This window comes from Maylandia zebra, linkage group LG17 (assembly GCF_041146795.1).
Source record: "Maylandia zebra isolate NMK-2024a linkage group LG17, Mzebra_GT3a, whole genome shotgun sequence".
In the NCBI taxonomy this organism is placed as follows: Eukaryota; Metazoa; Chordata; class Actinopteri; order Cichliformes; family Cichlidae; genus Maylandia; species Maylandia zebra.
Window position 1 is genome coordinate 12012683 of NC_135183.1, and position 22000 is coordinate 12034682.

The 22000-nt window shown below is 41.0% G+C and overlaps 1 protein-coding gene across 3 annotated transcripts in view; it reads left to right on the top strand.

Annotated features, from left to right (window-relative positions):
• LOC101485789 (carboxyl-terminal PDZ ligand of neuronal nitric oxide synthase protein) overlaps positions 1 to 22000 on the top strand; it is a 246267-nt gene that overhangs the window by 194835 nt on the left and 29432 nt on the right. For all 3 annotated transcript variants that reach the window (XM_024805650.2, XM_024805649.2, XM_024805651.2), the window contains exons 9-10: positions 10351 to 10516; positions 14328 to 14504. In XM_024805650.2, the coding sequence (XP_024661418.2) occupies positions 10351 to 10516; positions 14328 to 14504 (343 nt within the window). The remainder of the gene's footprint in view (positions 1 to 10350; positions 10517 to 14327; positions 14505 to 22000) is intronic.

A 22000-nucleotide genomic window follows, 5' to 3' on the forward strand; every position in this document is an offset into this window, starting at 1 on the left:
GTCCCAGCTGTATTGCAGAGTGATGGATAGAAGCAGCAGCGTTTTAATTTTTTTTTTGTCCCAGGTTATTATGGAAGAAATTACCATGAGGGGTGAAGAAGAGATTGCTTTCAGTGTGACCCCGTGTGCTGCTGAAAATAACGGTGACGTTGAGGTTTGACCAGGGAACTGGAAAAATATTCTCACAGTTGAACTGTGCCGCAGAGGTCACAGTAAATGGATGTAAATTAGTGAGCTAGCCAACACTAATCACAGCTCACTTAGAGATGAGTGGAAGTGGAGATGTTTAATGAAGTCTTGAAATCGAGGGAGATACGGTAGCTATCTGATTCAGGACAACTCGTATCTGCAGCTGCTGCTCAGCCGCTGCTTAATGGAATCTGACATCTGGCTTTTGGTCCTTTTAGCTTGTTTCAGAGCTTTTTCAGTCATTTCTTGCTTTCTTTGTCCTCTTTCGTGTCTTTCCCGCCACACACTGCTTTCAGTTTTTCATCTTCTTCCATTGCTCTTTCCTTTGCACATTTCCTTTCCTTCCATTCTGCCTCCATGTGTTTAGCACGTTCAGTTCTGCTGCCTCTCTTTCCCACACTGCTGCTTTTCTGGTTCTCCCTCACTCTGCCAAGCCCTATCTTGCCGTCTTACCCGCATTACAAGTATGCATGCATTTCTAATGATTTCTTTATCATTGCACCAGTAGAAATGATAATGTTCCCTTTAGTGCTCTCCTGCAATGAGATAAAAACAGAGGCGAACCAGTGCTGGAAGGGTTTCAGACACTTCCACATCAAAAACCCCTAGCGTGGGTGGGCAGTGCCATACCGATAATCTGGTGTGAAGAGCACATCCTCGGCAACCAACCCTGTGAAGTCGCAGCACACAACCAACACATCTAATCCTCTTACACCACCACTGGGAGAGTCTCTGCGTCTCAGTCTGAAAGGGAAATTGTATCATTCAAGCAGTTTTTCTGTAATTTCTGCATTTCTACAACACTGGCCAATCTTAAATTATCGCCGTCTTTAATGAGGAATTTTACATAGCTGAAAATTTGCCTGGTTTAGAGGCTGGAAGTGCTTGGGTGAGTTGGTGAATGCATGTATTTGTGTTTGTATGAGATATCTGGCAGATTAAAGAATGGCTAATGTCCCATTCCTCTGCAAGAGAGATTTGCCTTCTCACATGCGCCCCTTTCAGGTAATGCTACAAAAATTCTGAGCTGCAGTGGATGTCTAGAAGCATCTTTACGTTAGACTCATTCAGCGACGTAATCAGTAGCGGTGGGTGGATCGATCCAAATATCTAAGGTATCGATACCAACTCTGGTATTGGTAATCCCATCGATACTGGCGCGATAGGATCGATACTTTGTTTGCTAAAAGGTGTGTTTTGTTGTATTAGCTAATTATTGTGAAACGTAATCACAGTGATTTAATGGTCGTTAATGATGGTTCATCTCATAAATCATGGCACACCGCATAAGCACTTATAAGTTAAAAGTATTAGTATTAATCAGAGTTATTGTCAGCAGTAATGGCCCTGTATTTACTCGATAACATTTATTGCAGTATCGCACACCGCTAGTTATCAGAGAATAATAAAAAGCAACCCAGTCTATGTGGGAGACATCTAGAGGTGGAGTGAAGTAGTGCATGTGAAAATAGCTAGTGTGGTAAGTTAGTAAATCCAGCTTCATGTAACTTGTGATGTGTGTTATTAGCAGGTATGTGTTCCAAATTTTGATCTTGTCACATGTATTCCTGGTGCCTGAATCTAAGCAGTGGATGAAAGTGAAAGCAGAGTGTATGAGAGTCAATTGGAGACTGCCTCAGCCAGACGACCACCTAATGAACTTTTTGTAGCAGCCGAGGAAATTCACTGCTCACTTCTTTGGTTTAGCAGGACGGATTGACTTTGTTTGAATGATGTTATAATGACCTAATAGTTGGAGCAGCCCACATACTGGTGATACGACTGGGATGGATAACAGGTGATGAAGGCTGTTCTTTGGGCCAGTAACGATGAAACTTTGAAGCAACAGAAAAACTGTAAACACTATGTTAATGAATCATTGATGTGTGACTTGGGATTAGAATAAAGTAAAACGGAAAGCCCTGTGGAATTCCTGCATGTTAACGTTAGTTAGAGACAGATGCTCTCCGCATTGTAAAGAGCAAACAATGGAAGGATGGAAAATAGGTACTGAGGTTTCACGTTGTTTTGAAAGTGGGAATGGGGAAGATCAAAACCGTCCTTGGGTGCTGTTCTGCTGGGAGACGGTTTTGAACAATAAAAGTAATAAAAAGACAGAGAGATGCTGCTCCCTAATTAGAGATTTAACAAGACATTTTAGGTGCTTGAAGCGCCTTCACTTTCACGAAGCTGAGATAAGAGAGCAGAATGGATTGGGTAGCAGCAGGTTTACTACCAAGGGACCACCACAGTGAAGCACAAGTGGTGCACCTTTTAATTGGCTCTTTGTCTGAGTTCTGCTTTTAGAAAAACTTTTTACGCCTCTTCAAGGAACAGCAGCGTCATTGTTTCCAAAATACCGCGTTTGTGGTCCACAAGTGAATTGTCACTCTGTCAGGATTTCTGCCTGGCTGATTGTGCCCGTCCTTCCTTTGCTGAGCATTTACAAAGGAAATGCCAACCTGTTTGTTCATATATGTCACATTGCACCAGTTTGTGTGAGATTTGAGAACACTAACCTTTAAGCCAGTTTTCCATCCATTTAGCATTTTCTACAAACTGAATAGACTGTAACTACTTTGATAATTGTTCCATATATTACGCTAAAAAACTGATGGAACTATCGATCCATAAAAAGATTATTTCTTTTCCATTACTGGGAAGCATTGCACTTTCTGCCACTTCATTCATGCCTTTTCTTCTTTACTATGATTCATACACTGTCTGGTAATAGAGTAAGATTTCCTTCTCTTCTCTAATGGGCGTGGCTCTTCTGTAGGGTCCAGGACTGAGTTCAGATTCAGGGTGAACCCCTATTTCTAAGCAGGACAGGTAGCATTAAATTACTGCACTATAGCTTTCAGGCTTTAGTGACTCTGAACAGAACGTAATCTGCCTAGATTATTTTCCGCATTCACAGCCACTGTTCGGGGTAATTCGTTCCAGACTAATGCATTTCTGTTATCTGTTCTATGTGGAAAGAGGAGAAAAGTGAACAAGCAGCCTATAACTTTTGAGGAGTGGAGATATAAACATTATCTGTCACTTTTTTAATTTTACAAAAGGACAAAAACATGGCAGTAAAGTACAAACACACCAAATAACAGTCTGTTGCCACTAAAACGCATCGCCAAAGTTTCCATGCTAACACAAAGCTAGTAATATCAGGGCTCAGTATATGTTGACCCCAGCCGGGCTGGTCGTTTTCAACAGGCAACAGAAGGAGAGATGATTAAAGCCTCCATTTTTCCATGAAGTGCTCTTGGGGCTGGTTTTCACCAGCTTTGCTGTCAGGTTTGTGAAGCACTTGAACAGCAAAAGAAAGATCTTGCGTGTGTGTCCTTGTTAAGACAGGGATTTGTGCTGGGATGCGTGACAGTAGCCTAAAGCTTATATTGTTAACTGCTAATTATGTGGCAGTGCGTCTCAGACCATTTTATAGAGTAACATGAAAGTAATGCAGCAAGTAGGTTGACAAATGTCTCTTTCTTCGAGAAGTAAGTGTGTAGCTTATGCTGTGGCCACAGTGGGGAAAACAGTGTCTGGAGACTGCAGCACAGGAAAGATTATTGCAACTGTGTGGAATTAACTTGCGATCTTGTTGCCTTTGAAATGGTCACTTTAAAGATGGGGATCAGGTCTACGACTATTCGCAGTTAGTGACGGGGGTGCAAAGACAAGTTGATGAAACAGCAGAGACAGAGTCATCACTCGTCCGTCTGCCACCGAATGGGATCAAGTTGCCAATTGCATGCAATCTGTTTGAGAGAATACCTAGCTCCTGAGCTACACCCAGACCTTAGTGGCTAGAGTGTGATGTAATTGCAACAGGACAGCAATTTAACTGGAAAACAACATAGTTGCTAGGCAACCTTGCTTTTTGTATAAGAATATAACCAGAATACAATGAATTGGCAACCAGTTGAGTTGAGTCCCCTATAGTAAAGAGATACATCGGGAAATGATTTGCACTCAGCACAGAACGACTCTGACTGCAACGTGCCGATAATCTGTCCGCATTCATAAGATGGAAAATATTTGCAAACCGTTTCCAATCTGCAAGTGAGTCGGAGTCAGGCTGTGAAAGTTTGGAGACAGGTTGCCTTCCACCAGGCAATCTGTGCAATCACCTTGCAATAAAAAATGACATCCTGAGCATGTTGCACACTCAATTTAGGGTAGACCAGTTAGTTGCCACAACTAGTCTGTTGCCAAAAGGCACAGTGCTAAATGAAGTCACTGTTCAACCACCGGTTTTGGGGGGTTAATGTTACTGCGCCATAAACACATTATTTTAAAAAATACTGTAATGACCCTAACAGTGTTCACCACAATATTGCCCACCAATTCAGTCAAAAATGGCCAAAGAAAATCTGTGAAAGAAGGGCAACACATAGGGTAAAAGATATTCACAGGTAGAGTGATAACACTGACTGTAATTACACATCTGCGAACTGGAAAATGTGTTCCATTATTCATAAATACTACCTGTGCTGCTTAAGTGACAGTTCACTTTAAGTATAACAATGGAAAGCAAATAGAACTAACTACAGGTGGCCAGACAGAAAGGCGCACCGCTGAACAAAAGGCAATAATCTTCGAGGTCAAGCCGTAGTAACTTAGGACTTGTTATCGTTCATCTTATCTATTTTCAATTTTATTTTTACATTTTATCTCTGGGAACAGTTGTGTTTTCAGAGAGTTTGCTGAATAAAGTTTAAGTTTAACCTTGTGTGGCCACTTCAGACATTTTTTTGATCAGATATCCAGATGATAAAGCTTAGCTTTGACTTTTAAAAGAAATTGTTTTTGTTCCTAGATTATTTGAATTATCTAATTTGTTCACTACAGCTTTTATATTGAATTATTCACTGTCCTTTTAGCAGCCACAGCAGCTCAGTGAGACATTTAACAATGGACAGCTTCAGAACAAATGTGACTCTTGTGGCCAAGGCCTCAGTATAAACCACGGAGGAGTGGCTGATGTGCTATTAGAGTTGTCAGCAGGGCAGCACAAGTCAGAGTCAAGCTCCTCTCTTCCATAGCTCAAGATGGGGTCCCATCTGCTGTAAATTAAACCACCGCAGTCATCATCAGGGTGTCTATCTTTACAAATGAGCTCTTCAGAGGCCGAACACAATCTGTAATCACCTCTGTTTGTTGAGGAGTACGGGGATAATGGAAGTAGATGACCGTCTTCCTTGACACTGTCTGGCCAGTGAATGTGGGAGAGGAGGAGGGATGGATCTCTCCACCCCACTGCCTCCTCATTAGAATGACAAAGGAGTGATGAGTCAGTCTAATGCAGAAAAGTAGCAAGGAGGAGTAAATGAGAAAACAGAAAACGACGCACAAAATGTAGAACAGAGCCATAATAAGAGAACAGAGCCAATTTTCCATAAAATGACAATATCTCTGTGTAAAAGAACCTGCAGATCAGGTTCTGCTTTTTTCTGTCTTATCGCTTAAACCAGGATTAGACAGGGAGTCACTCCTCATGGCCTCACATGTCAAAACACTCAACTTTACAACAGAAATAACTAGACAATTACATAAAATTAACAATAAGTTAAAGGGACTAAAACAGTGGGAAGCATTGTAGGACATGTCCATAATACCTCTCCTAGTAGGCCTCCAGGACACATCATTATCAGGTGCCTGAACCACCTCAGTTGGCTCCTTTTGCTGTAGTCCCTCTCGAATGATCGAGCTTTCCCCCCCCCCGTCTCTAAGTGAGAGCCCAGCCACTCTTCAAAGAAACTTCTTTCTGCAGCCTCAATCTTTCAGTCACTACCCAAAGCTCATGACCATAAGTGATGGTTAATTTATGTGTTAGTTTGATTAGCAGCAACAGTAACCATTAACAAAGTATGACTGCCATCGATGACCAAAAAGCTATCACTTGGTCAGATGTTGGAGCATCTGCAAAAAGTTAGCTAAAAATGTTTTTCTGTCATGACAAGCAAGAATTAAAGTTAGACAAAATATTATAAAGGACCTCGGTACATGAGCTTGTTGTGTTCTCATTAAAGCCTGCAACACGAGCACTGCAAATGCAATAGTGAATAGAGGATTTTTCTGTAGTGCATAGCTGTGTTTCATAGGGGCTAGAATGGCCTTGGTACATTGTTCCAACTCTGATTACAGTTTGTTTTGTAGAGTTTTTTCCTTCCTTTCTTTGACACGTGGAGGCATTGACGTCAACAGCCAAGAGCCTTCGTGCTACCACGGTAACAAGTGCTGCGCTACCGCATCAAGCTCAAATTAGAAGCTAAGGAGTGATTAGGAGTTTCAGTAACTTGCACCTCCACATGAGGCCCTGTCATTCACACTGCTCTGAAAATACACCGTGAGCCCTTCACCCCAGCTGGTTTCCTAGGATTGTAAGGGAAACGGCTTGTAATCACTTTGGTATTGATTAAGCTTCTTACATGTACACTGACAAGAAGCTATTAAAAAGGCAAGAAACCACGTAACTGTCACTGTTTAACATTAAAACGTTTTCCACGTCCGTGCAGAATTTTTGGGTAAAAGGATGTTTCACCCTTTTTTTTGTTCGGCTCCTTTTTGCCTGTTAAACAGCCGATGTTTGAAGCACCGCTGGACCATGTTCAAACTCCAGAGTTAAGCTTAATCAAATTATTGAGAGCCACGTCGCCTCTGCTGTCAGAAAATCATTAATAAGTGGTCTCCTTTAACACACTGGGCCTCTTCTGAACCATTCTTGTGATTTGAAACCTTGAGAATTTCTCCTTTGAAACTGTTGAAAGCAAATACGTGCTCAGGATAGGAGATGGCAGAACAGGGTGGGAGGTGGGACCAACATTTGATTTGGAGAGTACTTTGAAGTCATAACGGAGAGTCATTGCTGCTATAAAAGCTATGAGAGTGTGTGTGTGCGGACATCTGTGCACCGACTGAACAGTTTCTTTCTCCCCTTCCTCTCCTTTTATATCAAAGTGTAAAAGAAGTTGAGCCGTTCAGTCTTAAATTGAAATCGAGTGTGTGCTTTAATCTCGCGGGCCACAGCAGGCTGTTGCATTAAGGTTACATGAGGATCAGAGCTGCCAAACGAGCACCATTCGTCTTGTAATAAAAGATAAAGCCGCTGTAATTACAGCACAAAGAGGTTCCATCTATCACTAATGTTCTGTCTGGGTGTTTTTTTTTTCTTTTAAACTTTTAGATAATGTAATAGAAGGTGATCAAGTATCAGAAAGTAGAGTCAAAGCTGGAATATTTCATCATGCTTAATTAGCTAAAAAAGTAATAAAATTTGTCTGAAACTGGTAAAAAAGTAAACAAAAAAAACTGCCCATCACAGTTTCCCACATCTAAAGGCGACATGTTTCAAATTACTAACTGATTCCACATGTAGGAAGCAAGTAAGGTTTATTTATATTGTGTTTTCCAGTATAAAATGACATACACCAGTTAAAAGAGTATAAATGGATCAAAGTAAATAAAAGAAAGCCTGCACAGGTGGGTTTTAAGCTTCTTTTGAAAAGTGCCAGCAGTCTCCACAAATCTCCAGTCCAACGGAAGCAAAGTCCACATCCTGGGAGCCGGAAATTCAAAAGCACCGTCTCCTTTTGTCTTTGATCTGGACCCAGGTGCCACCAACAAACATCAGTCAGCTGGCCTAGTAGTGGCGTATGGATGTAAATGTTAACAGCAATATAAAGAGGAATGTGACCAATGAAGAGCTCTGAAAGTGGTCACCAAAATCTTAAACTGAAAACAACTTTACAATCCCCAAAGATTTTCGCTGATTACTTCATTTGCTTCTGACTGAAAAACGCTCAGATGATTTAGTTGGTTTGCTGTTTTGTTCTTCTTTCCCTCTGCAACTTTAATTAATGAAAACACTGAAAATATGGTGCGATCGATCAATCGCTGCCATCTCCTAAGCTCACATCCTCTGAGCCTCTCATCTCACAATCGGCGTAGTTACTAGAAGATGGCCCACACTCGAGCTACATTCCCCACATAACTGGAGACAAATCCACTTTGTATTTAGGCTCAAAGTTCATATTGTATTTCATGAGAGTATATTTTAATTACAAGAATTTTATCCACGTTTCTCTCATCTGTGATAAAACCCAAGCTCTCAGTGGAAATAATAATCCATCGTTTTTGTTTTTGTTGTAGTTTTTTTATATGGTCTAAAATTCAACCCAGTTTATAAACAAAACGGTGCCAAAATACAGGGGAAAAAAAGATACAACTGAATACATAAAAGCAGAGAGCCCACTGATGAAAGCAACACAGTGTTGATCTGGCATTTTTAATACTTTTGTATGGTATTATATTCTGCCAGACCAAAGGCGATTGTTTTGCAGATTTATACATTCATAAACGAGTCAGTTAAACTTATGGGATATTGTTGTTAATCACTCAAGCTGCTTTGGTGTTAATGAAATGAACAACATGTGCAGCAACAATGAGACAACCCTCGAACCAGGAATGGTTTTAAAGGTGGCGGCCACTGATGTTTTTTTTCTTCCTCATCTTTTTTGACTAGTTTTGACTAATTCTATAGTTTTACATTTGGCTAGGGTTAGTGTCATTACTGGGAGCATCACGCAACACCTGGACCCTACAGAGGTTGTGCAACTCCTCCAGGATGGCACATCAATATGTGTCATTGCTAGACGGTTTGCTGTGTCTCCTAACAGTCTCAGGAGCACGGAGGAGATTCCAAGAGACAAACAGGTACCCTAGGAGAACTGGACAGGGCCGTAGAAAATCCTTAACGCATCAGCAGGACCAGTATCTGCCCTTTTGTGCAAGAGGAACAGGATGAGCACTGCCAGAGCTACAAAACGTGGAAAACATTACCCTGCCTGCAACATCGTTCATTAGGAATGTTTTGGTGGTGGATCAGTGATGGTCTGGAAAGACATATCCACAGAGGGATATCGAGACCTCTACAGGTTAGCCAGCGGCACCCTGACTGCCATTAGGTACTGGTGCAGTGGGCCATGGGTTCCTCCTGGTTCATGTCAATGATCAGCCTCATGTGGTGAGGGTATGCAGGCAGTTCCTGGAGGATGAAGGTATTAATGCTACTGACTGGCCCACACATGCTTGCCTGACCTAAATCCAATAGAACACCTCTGGGATGTTATGTTTCGGACCACCTGCAAAATGGATTAACCTGCCACATCATTTTATCGCTTTTCATGCCTGTCTTTGAATCTGTAGGGTGATCATTTTCGTTTCCATCAAACAATGTGTCAACCTTTCATTCACCTTACACTCGATATAAGTGTAGATATTCAGCATGATTTATTTTATTTTCAATATTGAGATCTGATGTGTTTTCAGAGTTCGTTTAAGTTTTTCAAGCAGTATATTTAATTTGAGTCCACTCTTTTCCAGGGTAATTAAAATGAACTTGTATGTGACATGAGGACAAAATATACCACAAAACAAAAAAGGATTCAGTCTCAGATGTAGTCGGGCTTCTTTTCATGTGTGCCTAGTGTTTTAGAGCCAGATGTCATGCTTGATACTTGCAGTGACTGCACATTCAGATGCTGATAGAAATCTGTCCACCCTGTCTCTTAAGCTGTTACCCTCGTGGTGTTTGACTGATTCTAGTTTTCTTGTTGAGCTCAGACTCAGTGGTTTCTGTGTTGGGGGAAGGAGATGCATCAACATTTTGTTTCGCTCTCTTTGGCTTGTCAAATCTCTCAGCCTCTTCCTCTGACTGTCATTACTTTTCTCGCTCCTGGAAAACTGCTTAGACATTTAAAAAAAAAAAGGAAAAAGGAAAAAAAGGCAGATGCGTTACTATGACAACAACCTTGAGTCACGTCATTAGCTTCAGAAAAGCTGCAACACGGACCCATTCAAAGCATGTAAATGAACTTTTTGTATTTTCTTGTTGCCATTAAAGAAATATTTGCGGCAAACAGCACGCACCGCTGATTTCTCAGATGAGAAAAGTGTGTTGGTAAGGTCAGCACAGTTTGGCCTTGGTCTTCACACAGACTGGGATGAGGTGCATTGTTTTGTTTGGGGAATTCAGATAAGAGGAGCAACCTGGGAAAAAATGTTTCTGTGAGCTGGATTAGGTTTGCCTCGCTCATTACAGAGAATCCCTTTCTCCCTGCTTGTCAACAGACTCTTGACCCCTCACATCTTCTGTTGCAGGTCCATCTCTTGAAGGACCAGCTGAGTGCAGAGGCCACGGCTCGGCTGGAGGCCCAGGCTCGCGTCCACCAGCTGCTCCTCCAGAACAAAGACCTGCTGCAGCACATCTCTCTGCTGGTTAAACAGATCCAGGAACTGGAGACCAAAATGTCTGGACCAAATTCCAGTGAGTGGACCTATAGACATGCATACTGTATAATACACTTTAGATAAATAGAGATGTTCTGATGATATAAAAGTGCTCACACATCTACTGAATGTACAGGGCAAGAGTAGACAGGTTGCACCGGGCAAGTGTGTAAATTGTGACCTGCATCAGCCTCTGCTGGCAGTCAGTAGGAAATGGGATGTAGTTTGTAGTTCTTGCTTGAGGAAAAGACACATCACCTAAAGCAAGATGTGTCAAGCATAAGGCCCAAGGGCAAAAATCAGCCTGGCAGAGACTTCAGTCTGTTTGACCGGACAGCTTTGGAAAATGTGATGCTCCCTCAACTTGTTCTGTAAATTTAGGCAATTATATCTCAGAGCTTAAGCCCAAACAGCCGTAGCAACAGATTTCTGTTTTAAGAGCACCATTTCTTTGTCTGACCTACTCAACATTAACATGGGCTGTAAGTGTGTGAACATAATGTGCAGTGCCTTTGACATCTCTGATCTAGATGATAGGCTGCAAAAACACAGCACAAGAGAGCTTTTTGGTTTCAATTCGGTTTTGGCCCTTACACAGAATGTAACTTTAATTCTTTAACTATAACAAGGCAGACTCATCCTTCAGATGTGTCCATGAAAATAGTTCTTTGCATTATAGTATCTTATTAATGCATTAATTGCTGACGCTTCAGACTGCTGTGTTGTTCTTTGAGCTCAAGTCTTCGTTTTCATAAAGTTTCACTGATTATTTTTAACAGGCTTTGGATGTTTCCCACTGATAGAGAATAATCAGAATGCACACACTGCAAACATATACTACAAAATAAGCATATTTAAGTTTCAATATAATTCTAAAATATATAGAGACCTTAAAGTATTTAACAATAGTTATAAAACGCAATATACATATAGAATGTAATAGGAAAAAAATGGTAAATGACCAGTTTTTCATTAAAACTGTCAAAGACTTTTACTCCCAGGAAGTAAAAGGAAGTAAAAGGTTCCTGCTTTTAGTCTGTTTCCGCTTTCTTTTAAAGACTTGATCTTTTAAAGACATTAGCTGGAGGGGGTTTATATTTATCTGGCCATGCACAATTTTACTTGCACATTATTTCATGTATTTTGTGGGCTATAGATCTAAATTATTTATTATATAGTTTTATATTATTTTTATATAGTATATATTTTTTCCAGTAAGTAAAGGAAATATTACGTTTTCAGGTATTGGAAGTGGGAATTTTCTTATTCCCAGTTAGAATTTTGATCTGGAAGGTTCCTTCTGATTCTTTACTCAGAAAGTCGGAGCAGCCCCACCAATCCTGAGTTAACAGTCCAAGATGGTGGCGGTAAACGGCACTAAAACTGTAAACTGTGAGGCAGCAGTGCTAGCCACTGATCCACTGTGATTAAAAGACAAACATAAAATTAACACAGTAGTAATCTATATGATAAATAATAATTGTAATACCTCCATAGTTGATTCATTTTTACCCCTCAGCTGTAAAAGGCTCATAGGATATTGGCGCGTTAACTCAAGTTTGTGAATTCGATAACCCGAAAACGAGGCAACGTAGGAATTTCAAATTAACAGTATATGTTTATTTACTAAAGATCTTTTATTCTGTACTGCCACTGTTGTGTATGCACTCTTGTGACTCACAAAATAAGCCACATCCAGAGCACTGACCAGGCTCTGTCCATGAACGTGCTGCTGTGGTGTTCTTAAGCACAAAAAACATGCATTATGTTGTATTGTTAGTGATGCATAAATCGCTCTACCTTTCCAAAAGCTGAAGCAAATCCTGTTTTTCCTCACATTTCCAGCTATCCTACCAGAACGCACAAACTTACTCCTGATTTCCAGCATCCAAGAGATAACTGGAACGTGGCATTAGTCGCTGTTAAAAACTAAAAGCAAATCAATTTTACACCCAGTGCAAGCAGAGGTGGACCAGTTTAGTGTCAATGACATAGTCTAATACAAACAAACATGTTTCTGAATGTCTTGTCTTTTCTTCTCATATTTCACTGGAGAAAACTGGAGGAAAGTGTCAAAGGTCCTTTGATCATGCTGACTAGGTGATTGGTCAAAACAAGTCATGTCCTCTGATGTGTCTCCTTTATATCTACATTTCGATACAAGGTTTACAGTTGTAAATTGTTCTGTTTCAAGATAACATTATATCCCAGGCAGAAAACTGGGTGCCAAATAATTCCTTTCATTTAGACATTCATCTGTCCCTTGCCTCTAACAACGTTCCTGCTGTGGGAAAAAATTGTACAACCAAGGCAAAGAGAAACTCTACCAAGCAAATGATATGGGAAAAAGCTCAGCTGAATGAGCTGTGAGTGAGATATCTCACAGAACAGAGCTGTTCGGTCACACCAAAGGTGCCGTGACAAACAAGCAAATGTACAATGACAGTGACAAGAAAAAGTGAAAAATAGGCATGAAGGAGGCAGAAAAAAGGCATTAGTAATTCTACATCACACTCTAGGTCAACACACATCACTGTCAGACATGCAGAGCAGACGTCCAGCAACACACGGCGCACAAAAGCATTAAAACGCAGACGTGTCCAGTATAAGATGTCCTTTCCATGTCTCCCCCCTCACTACCACACAATTTTAGTCATCAATTTCATCTGCTGTTGAGACTGTGTGTGTGTGTGTGTGTGTTCCTGTCTAGCTATCTTTGTGAGGACCGAAATCTGCATTCTACTATACTTGTAAGAACCAACAGTAACTTGTGAGGACACACACACTGGTCCTCACAAGTTTGAAGGCTTTTTTGAGGCTCAAAATGTGGTTTTAGTGTCAGGGTTACAATTAGGTGGTGGTTACAATTATGGTTAGGTTTAGTTACCCTAGGGTTAGGGTTAGGCATTCGTTTTTAATGGTTAGGGTTAATGGGAAACCATTATGTCAATGAAGGTCCTCACTAAGTTAGCTTCTCCAGCAAATATGTGATGCCATCAGGTGAATATAGGTCAAAATCTCTAAGGAATAATCCCAACGCCTGGCTGAATCCATGAAAAAAGTGATCCTCTTCAGAGCCTTCTGGCTGGGCAAAGGAGCAGCAGTGGCAGACAGTTCCTCTCAATGTGCTGAGCAGTTCAAGAGGTCCTTTATCCCACTGTAATAAGACTTTTTAAACACCCTCCGTGTGTGTCTGTGTGTGTGACAAAAAATACATCCCCTAAAAAACAAACCAAAAAAACCAAACAAACATACAGTATATGTAGCATAATCTAAAGCAGATTATACTGCAGAAGCAGTCTGAGAAGTTTTTGTAGATGTTTGATTGATGGAGTTGTTTAAACTCGAACACTGCAACTGCTGTGAACCCAAACAAGCTACTGCTACTGTCCTCTGCCAAGGAGTGAGTGAGTCATCCTTCATGTTTGTTCTGGGTTGGTATTGAAGACGTCTTTCTTTAATGCATCTCTTTCTCACTGTTCCAGCTCCAGGTCTGTGCTGTGTGCCCGTGAAGAACCCTGCTAAACCTGTTTCACTGAGCAGTCGTGATGATGATGAAATGCTTTGAAACATGTTGTTTTTTCTCCTCTGCTTATGCTGTACGAGCATGCACTGATTTATTGGTCACAGAGTGATTTATTTTGCTGGGAGTTGTAATCTTATATTCACCACAATTCACAGATATGTACGTCACATACATTTTATCTTCTGCCTGCAAAGGTGATGGCAGATTCATTTCAATCAAGGCTCATTTTTAAAAGTGGTTGAAAACATTTTATGTATCTCTGTTCTTCACTTTCCACCTTTTGCTTCACCTGAAATCTCCTTGCTTTATCTCCTCCATCCAGTGGGTTCCCAGGACAGTTTGTTGGAGATCACCTTCCGGTCTACAGTACCTCCGGTGATATGTGACCCCACGACACCTAAGCCTGAGGTGTCAGCCCTCAACCTGCACACATTTGGCAACAGCGACGGGACCAGCAATGCCTTCTCATCATCCAACGGGACCCTGGGAAGCCCACTAGGTAGGGACCAATGTCTACTCAAACTGGAGTGTTTCCGTTTCCTCCCGGGACCCCCGGGGCCTCCACCTCCTCGACTCCCCTCGCCTCCTCATCCGCTCAAGATTAACAGGCCAGAGATCAAAAGTCCAGAAGCGTCAGAGGGTCCAGTAAAGTCTTTGTCCTGCGACGTCAAATCTCTGGGCTGCCTGGAATTTGCAAGGTTTCGCGAGTCGGGTATTGCCTCGGAGTACGAGTCAAACACGGACGACAGTGATGACAGGGAGGATGAGGATGAGGATGAGGATGAAGGGGAGGATGAGGACGAGGAAGACATGGAGATTTTTGGATGGGGAACAGATCAGGAGACAGTGAGGCTACTTAATGTTCTCAACAGACAGGGAACTCCTGACTGCCTGGGAGATGAAATAGCAGTGTAACACTTTAACCTGCCCCACCCCCCCATCCGGAGAATCCTATGGTGGCTTGTTTTGTTCACTTACTTAAAACTGCTGTGTGAGAGAGACATATATTGGATGTACACAACTACATAATCAAGGCTAACGTGAATTTACCAATCATATTTTTTTTAACCTGATGTTGTTGGCAGATTAAAGTTATGAGCTGTCCTCTAAGGCACATTCAGCTTGAACTTGAAGTGAATTTAAGATAACTATGGTGTCAGCTGTTTTTAGACGGACATAAGGCTTCTATGGGAAAACATAACCTTGTCCTGCATTCGAAGTCAGTATATTAAGTCACACTGGAGAAAACACTGCTGCCACGGTCTTTTGCCTCTGAAATGGTTGGCTTTAAGACCAGAGTAGGGCCTGCGATCATTCGTAGTGACTTGCCATTCTCAAAGCAACTTTTGGGTATCAAAACTGCAAAAACACTGAGTAAGTCTGCTTTCAGTCTGAGAGATGAGAATGAGGTTAATTTGACCATTACGCGCAGTTTGGTCATAATGATGCTGCAGCAGTGTGAAAAGTTGCAAATCTGTTGTCCTCTACATAGAAATTCACGGGTTCGAGTCCGACCCACTGCACTTTCTTCTACTTTGCACATCTTCCTCTTCCTCTCTCTCCCTCCGCTTTCCTGTCACTCTTCACTGCTCTGTCCAATAAAGCAGAAAAAAGGCCAGAAATAAAATATTAATGAAATTCACACTAACTACTTGAATTCAGCTCATAAATTTGAAACACAAACTCAGAAATATGTCTGTGCAGTCAGAGTTGAACTGATGGGATGTCTTCCATCGGGACATGTGCTATCCCGATGGGATTAACAGTGGTGTCCCAGATGTAGAGGGCAGATAACTGATGGCTCTAAAACTGGACAACTCACAAGAAAACAGTCTAAATCAATTAATAAGGCCAGAGCATCAAATGTAAAAAGAAACCTAATTAAAATAGTGTCCCTTTAAAAAAAGGACACATGTGGGCACAAACAAATTAATAGCAGAATGATAAATCAAAAATCATCGACAGCATGACATCAGAGAGGAGACCAAACAAGAACATGCCAAGCATTCTAAATTTTAGGTTTGTCAAACTTATCATCCTCATACAGGAGGCAAAAAAACAAGTTCACACAGGGTAACAGGACATTTTGTTAGCTAGAGGTTATCACAAATCAGCTGTAAGCAAATAAAGTTTGATTATAGATAATTTGCTTCTAGTTCAGGCTGAATTCGCCTTAAGAATAATAATCTGAGTTGGTCACGTACCCTTGGAAAACAAGAGTTTGAGCCTAATCTGTATGCACACTCATGCATATAGGGATGGGTATTGATAAGATTTTCACGATTCCGATTCCATTTTCGATTCTGTTTAACGATTCGATTCTTTATCGATTCTCTTGTCGAGTCTTTTTTTAAAAAGGAGAACACTAAGGTCGATCAGCTTAGAACTTTGTTTTATATCTTCTCTTTGAACAAGATAGAAATTTAGGAGTAACATGGCCTTACAAACCCAACAGTGAGATAAGAGATCCACAGCCTACGGCTCTTCAATGGGGTGTCACAGGGTCCCCAGGAAAAAAAATTGTAAATGTAAAATAATAAAATAAATATTCACCTAAATGCACAGTAATGGCAGGTTTTGTAATAAGGCAGATCGCACTAACATAATATGCACTGTTAGTTGATTATTTACCTGCCGCATTAACGGGAGAGGACGTGCAAACGTTACCGCTACTGCTGGGTTGAGATTCACGAGTCCGGAGCGGAATTAAAAACACGACATTCATTTAAGGTCATCGTGTGTTTTGTGAGCAAATGCTTTTGCATATTCGTAGCGTTTCCTCCCTTAAATGAAACATCTACTTTGCAAGTATTGCAAGTTGCCCTTTTGTCATCCGTTCTCGTAAAGTATAACCAAACTTTTGAGCGTTTGAGCCGCTTAGGCACCATGTTTCCTGCCAGGTAAATGACGCTCCGCAACGTGGTGACGTGATTCGGGGCGACTGGAATCGATAAGGGAATCGTTTGCAAAAACGGCAAACAACTCCAAGGATTGAAACAGTGGGAACCGGTTCTCAACAAGAACTGGGTTTCGATACCCATCCCTACATGCATATACTCTTATTTCTCTGAATCTGTTGCTCCTGTTTGCTTCCTTTTGTTTCCTGTTTTTTCATGACACACAGGCGTCCATCTATCAGACACACTCATCAGATTCAGACTCTTAAGTTTTCCCCTTTGGGTAAATTGAAGTTGTGATTCTGCGTGTACGCTGATGGTGTCATGGGGCTGTCAGGGTGTAACAGGAAATCAATCACTTAGCAAATGGAAGTTGTTTGAAAATGTATATATACAATAACTCCTCAAGGTTAGTTCAGGGGCAAGTGCTCACTCTGTCAACACGGACGGAGTAGCGATCATTCACGCTGACAGGAACAAGACAGAAGTGTTCGGGACTAAAGAGACCTGAGACTGACACGCTCTCGTCACAGCTGGAGTGAAAAGCGACTCTTCCTGCGTTGAAGCACGAACAGTTGGGTCTAACTTTTGGAGGGACTTTGTTACTTTGGAAAGGGAAAGTCCTTTCTTCCTCTGTTCATAATTAATCAAAGACTATTTTTAGACAGAAATCTCTATCTACCTGTACAAACTTTGTTTTCTACACAGAAACTGTTGGAACTGCTCCATCCTTGACCCTCTTTTTTGTCTCTCACTGTTTGTCAACTTGGTAGTCAGAGCATGTTTGCACTCTTTTCAGCTGTCCACGCACATATCTCCCCACTTTTTAATTTATGTAAAGCTGGGATTAGTTGGACCTCGAGGAACGCTGTTTGTTTCTTTTATTCATCCGGTAAACAAAACCTCTTCCCGCGTGCCAGAACAGCGGCTCGCGGATGACAGCCAAGAGCGGTCCCGTTTGTTTTAACCCAGCTCTGTGTACCGGCCTCCAGGCACGAGTCAATATTAAAGTATTCGTTTTGTTTCGTGGGGAAAGCTACAGAGTTTTCATTTTTGTGTACCGTAGCCATAGTTTAACAGGACAGCCCTTCGCTCAGATCAGCGCAGACAGTCGTCCTTGGCAAAGGTAGACCTTGCAGAGATTTGAAGAGGAAGTGAGCCAAATCTCTAAGTGCTCAATATCTTTTTGCAAAGAGCTTTAGTCAGATTGGATTAAACCAGTAAACTGCCAGCCACTTGCCATCTGATTGTGTTTGTATTAAAAGATAACAAAGATCCTATCTACTGTTTGTCTAAAGTTTGTTTGGATATTCGTGCCAAAGTGGTCGCACATGAGAACTAACTAGTGTTACCAGTAAAGAATATGCAGGCCAGCTATAATTAGTCAACAGCATAGGTTTTCTCTGGCTTGACTTAAAATTGATCCAAAAGATCTAAATTACATTTCTAGACATATAGAACCGTTCTTAATTTCTGCGCTGAGACAATTACGGAAGATGAAAGCAAAAGAAAAAGTCACTAATACTGAAATAAGCAAATGGAGCTAATAGTTATACAGTCAGCACAAGAGCATACTGGCAAGCAGTCTAATCTGTTATCACAAAGACGAAGCACTTGATAGGCGAATGAGTAAATAATGTAGATCTGGTCGTCCTTCAGTCAGAAACGCGATGTGAGGAGTCCCGACCAAGGTGAAACAGAGGGACACCACATAAATCAATAAGTAGCAATAATATAACTGTTGATTTTTCGATAGCCTACCTTTACCGGTTTATTCAGTGTGGAAAGCAGAGGTGCCAGCCAGCTACTAGGTTATGATTCACAGAAATGCCCGTGCCTTCTGCAATTCCCAGACATCTCAATCAGCTCTATACTGCTGTATAAATCGGTGGATCTTGATAGACAAGTTCCAGTTTAGGCATAAGGTTTATACCCGGTTACAGGGAAAAGCAGGTTTAAACCTAGATGGTCCCGAAACAACAGCAAGTTATACCTTAGGACCAGAGTTGTAGACAAGTATCTTAGTCCCATCTGTCGTCGACTTGACAGATCCAAACAGACTGAAAACACAGCAGAAAAATAACGTACTATTAGCTGTTAAGCAGCAATGGCTTTAAAAAAGAGAATCAATAATTCTTCACCTTGGGTAGATTTTGAAATATGCTCCTCAACAGCAATCATGCATGTTAAAAAAGAAAGGGTACTTGATGGGAATTGTAGTAGCAAAACAACCATGTTTGATGGAAGCAAAGACCTGCGTCTACTGGTGAACAGAAGAACTACAGTTCGGGCAAGTTGCACGCTTGGATTTCCATATTGATATTTTCCATTCACAACAGAAAGAAGCACTTCCAATATTCCAGCTCTAAGAATTCCCAATAGTGTACTCTTAAACTTCTTTGAAGTGCTTGCTTTTCTTTTGACTGTTGGAGCAGTCGGCTAAGGCGTCAGATCAAACCAGCAACACTGTGGTGTATGTCCTCTGATCGAAACCTTATCCTTCACATTGTCTTTTTTATCCCTCTTTCCTTGTGTTGTGTCTCTCTTTTCCCCTGCTGTCTTTTGTACGTGTTCATTTAAATAGTTTAAATCTTCACGAGTGGTTGAGCGCATGGCACAGGGGTGCAGATGCCTTCAGCGATCAGTCCCTCATTGAATTCCCGGCTGTCTAGACATTTGCTGCTGCTAATGTCTCATAGTCTCCTTCACTATATCTCTACTCCCTCTCCCCATTGTCGCTATGTAATTAAAGCAGAAATGCCCAGAAAAACCCCCACACACACGTTTAAGTCACATTTCAGCTTTTGATGCAATCACCGTCAGATAATGCAGTCATTTAAATATAATTAGAGGGCGCTTAATATCGACCAAAGACAAATTCAGACCTGTTGTTATAAATCATCAGTTAAAGCTCTGCACTGATATTATGGTGATTTAAAAAGATGACCTTACCTCATGATTCAGGTATTCATTTTAATCAAAGAATGTGTCTGGTCATCAAGACCGAAATTACCTCGGTGTCAGGCTCATTCGCATTCTTTGGCTTATACAGAGGAAGATTATGTGAAAGCCTTAGACAAGGTATTCCAGGAGGCCAAGCATTATGTGACTTGAATTACACAAAACTAGCTTTTTTTTTGGCAACTTTATCTGTTTGCACTACTTCTCAAATTCTTATTGTTGATTATATAAAAAGTTGTATTTTTTCTTCTGTTTATATATAAAAACACTAAGGGCAAGATCATTAGGTTGTGAAAATAACTTGAGTTTAGCATCTTGATCTGCCCAGTCGATTTGTCTGAATGCGAGAGTGAATGAATAGTGGCATTGTAAAGCGCTTTGGGTGCCTTGAAAAGCGCTATATAAATCCAATCCATTATTATTATTATTATTATAATTTCACTAATGTGTGACCAGGTAAACAAATTCTACACTACTTTAAACACAGCTTCCAGTCTGTAAATCTAACCATCCTCCCATACCCTCAGTTAGTGAACGGGTGCATCAGTGCTGTAGGCAAGTTGTGTGAAATACAAGCAAAGCTAAATTCAAAGGACTGTTCAGAAGACAAGGGGCAAAAAAGATCCTCAAATCAAAATATTTTCCTTTTTTTTCAGTAGCCAGTGGTTGTAAATTAAATACTTTGAATTTTAGATTTGATGGTAAAATAAAACACACTGGTAGAACCTTGTCATTTTTATTTTATAAAATTGAAAAAACAGATTCGATCCATCCAATCTCTTCCTTTTACCCTTATCACAGTCGCGAGCAGGCTACAGTCTATCCCAGCTACCATAGGCAAGAGGCGGTGTACACCCTGGACAGATCACCAATCTGACACAGGGCTAACATAGAGAAAACCAACTAACCAAACCCAACTAACTGCATGTCTTGGACTGTGGGACAAAGCTGTAGTACCCAGAGAGAACCCTCAGAAACACCGGGAGAATATCAGACATAAAAAGGCTGGTCAGATGGTGGAGTCAAACTCAGGACCTTCTTGATGTGAGGCACCACCATACTGCCCTAAAAAACTAATTTATTGATTAAATTAGATAAAACTGTTTTGTTACCTTTAGTTATCCAGTAATGAAAAAGTTTAAATTTCCACAGGACTCTGCAGGACTATGTAAAAATTAAATACACCTCATCATCATCCAGTAGGTTGTGGAACTTGACTTGAAATTTATCGTTCTCTGTGTCTTTATCGGTCTGCCACACTGTTTTGGAAGAATTTTTGCCCACTCTTCTTTACAACATTAGTTTAGTTGACATTTGTGGTCATTCATTTATGCACAGCTCTCTTAAGGTCCTGCCACAGCATTTCAGTTGGGTTGAGGTCCAGGCATTGACTGGGCAATTGCAACACTTCGATTCTATTCATTTTCAGTCAGTCTATTATAAACTGTCCTTTTATGTGACCCAACTTTTCCAAGCTTCAGCTGTTGGACAGATGGCCTCACATTTGACTCTAGAATACTTTGGTATACAGAGGAGTTCATGGTGGACTCAATGACTGTAAGGTGCCCAGGTCCTGTGACTCCAAAATAAGCCCAAATCGTCACCTCTCCACTACCTTGCTTGACAGTTGGCATGATGTGTTTGTGCTTATATCCTATGTTTGGTTTTTACCAAATCTGCCACTGCACATAACAGATAAACATCTCCACTTGTCTTTCCAAAGGACATTGTTCCATAACTTTTTTGGTTGTTCAGATGCAGCTTTGCAAACCGAAGCCATTCTGTCATGTTTCTGTTTTGTTTTGCTTTTACAGAGAAGAGGCTTTCTCCTGGCAACTCTTCCAAATCAGCCATACTTTGACATTTTCTAATTTCTAATGACATTAAGCATACTAATTGAGGCCTGTGGAGTCTGACATGTAGCTCTTGGGGTTACGCAGTTTCTCTTGTTTCTCTAAGGATTGCTCGGTCTGACCTCAGGTTGAATTAGCTGGGATGTGGCAATATGTTAACATGCAAAAGCCAGATCAGCAAATGACCAAAATTGCCTCTTTTTTTTCCAAATGGAAGAAGTAAGTATGCACATATTTGTTATCACAGATCTGCACAGAGTGCTGTAAAAAGCGTTTTCACTTGA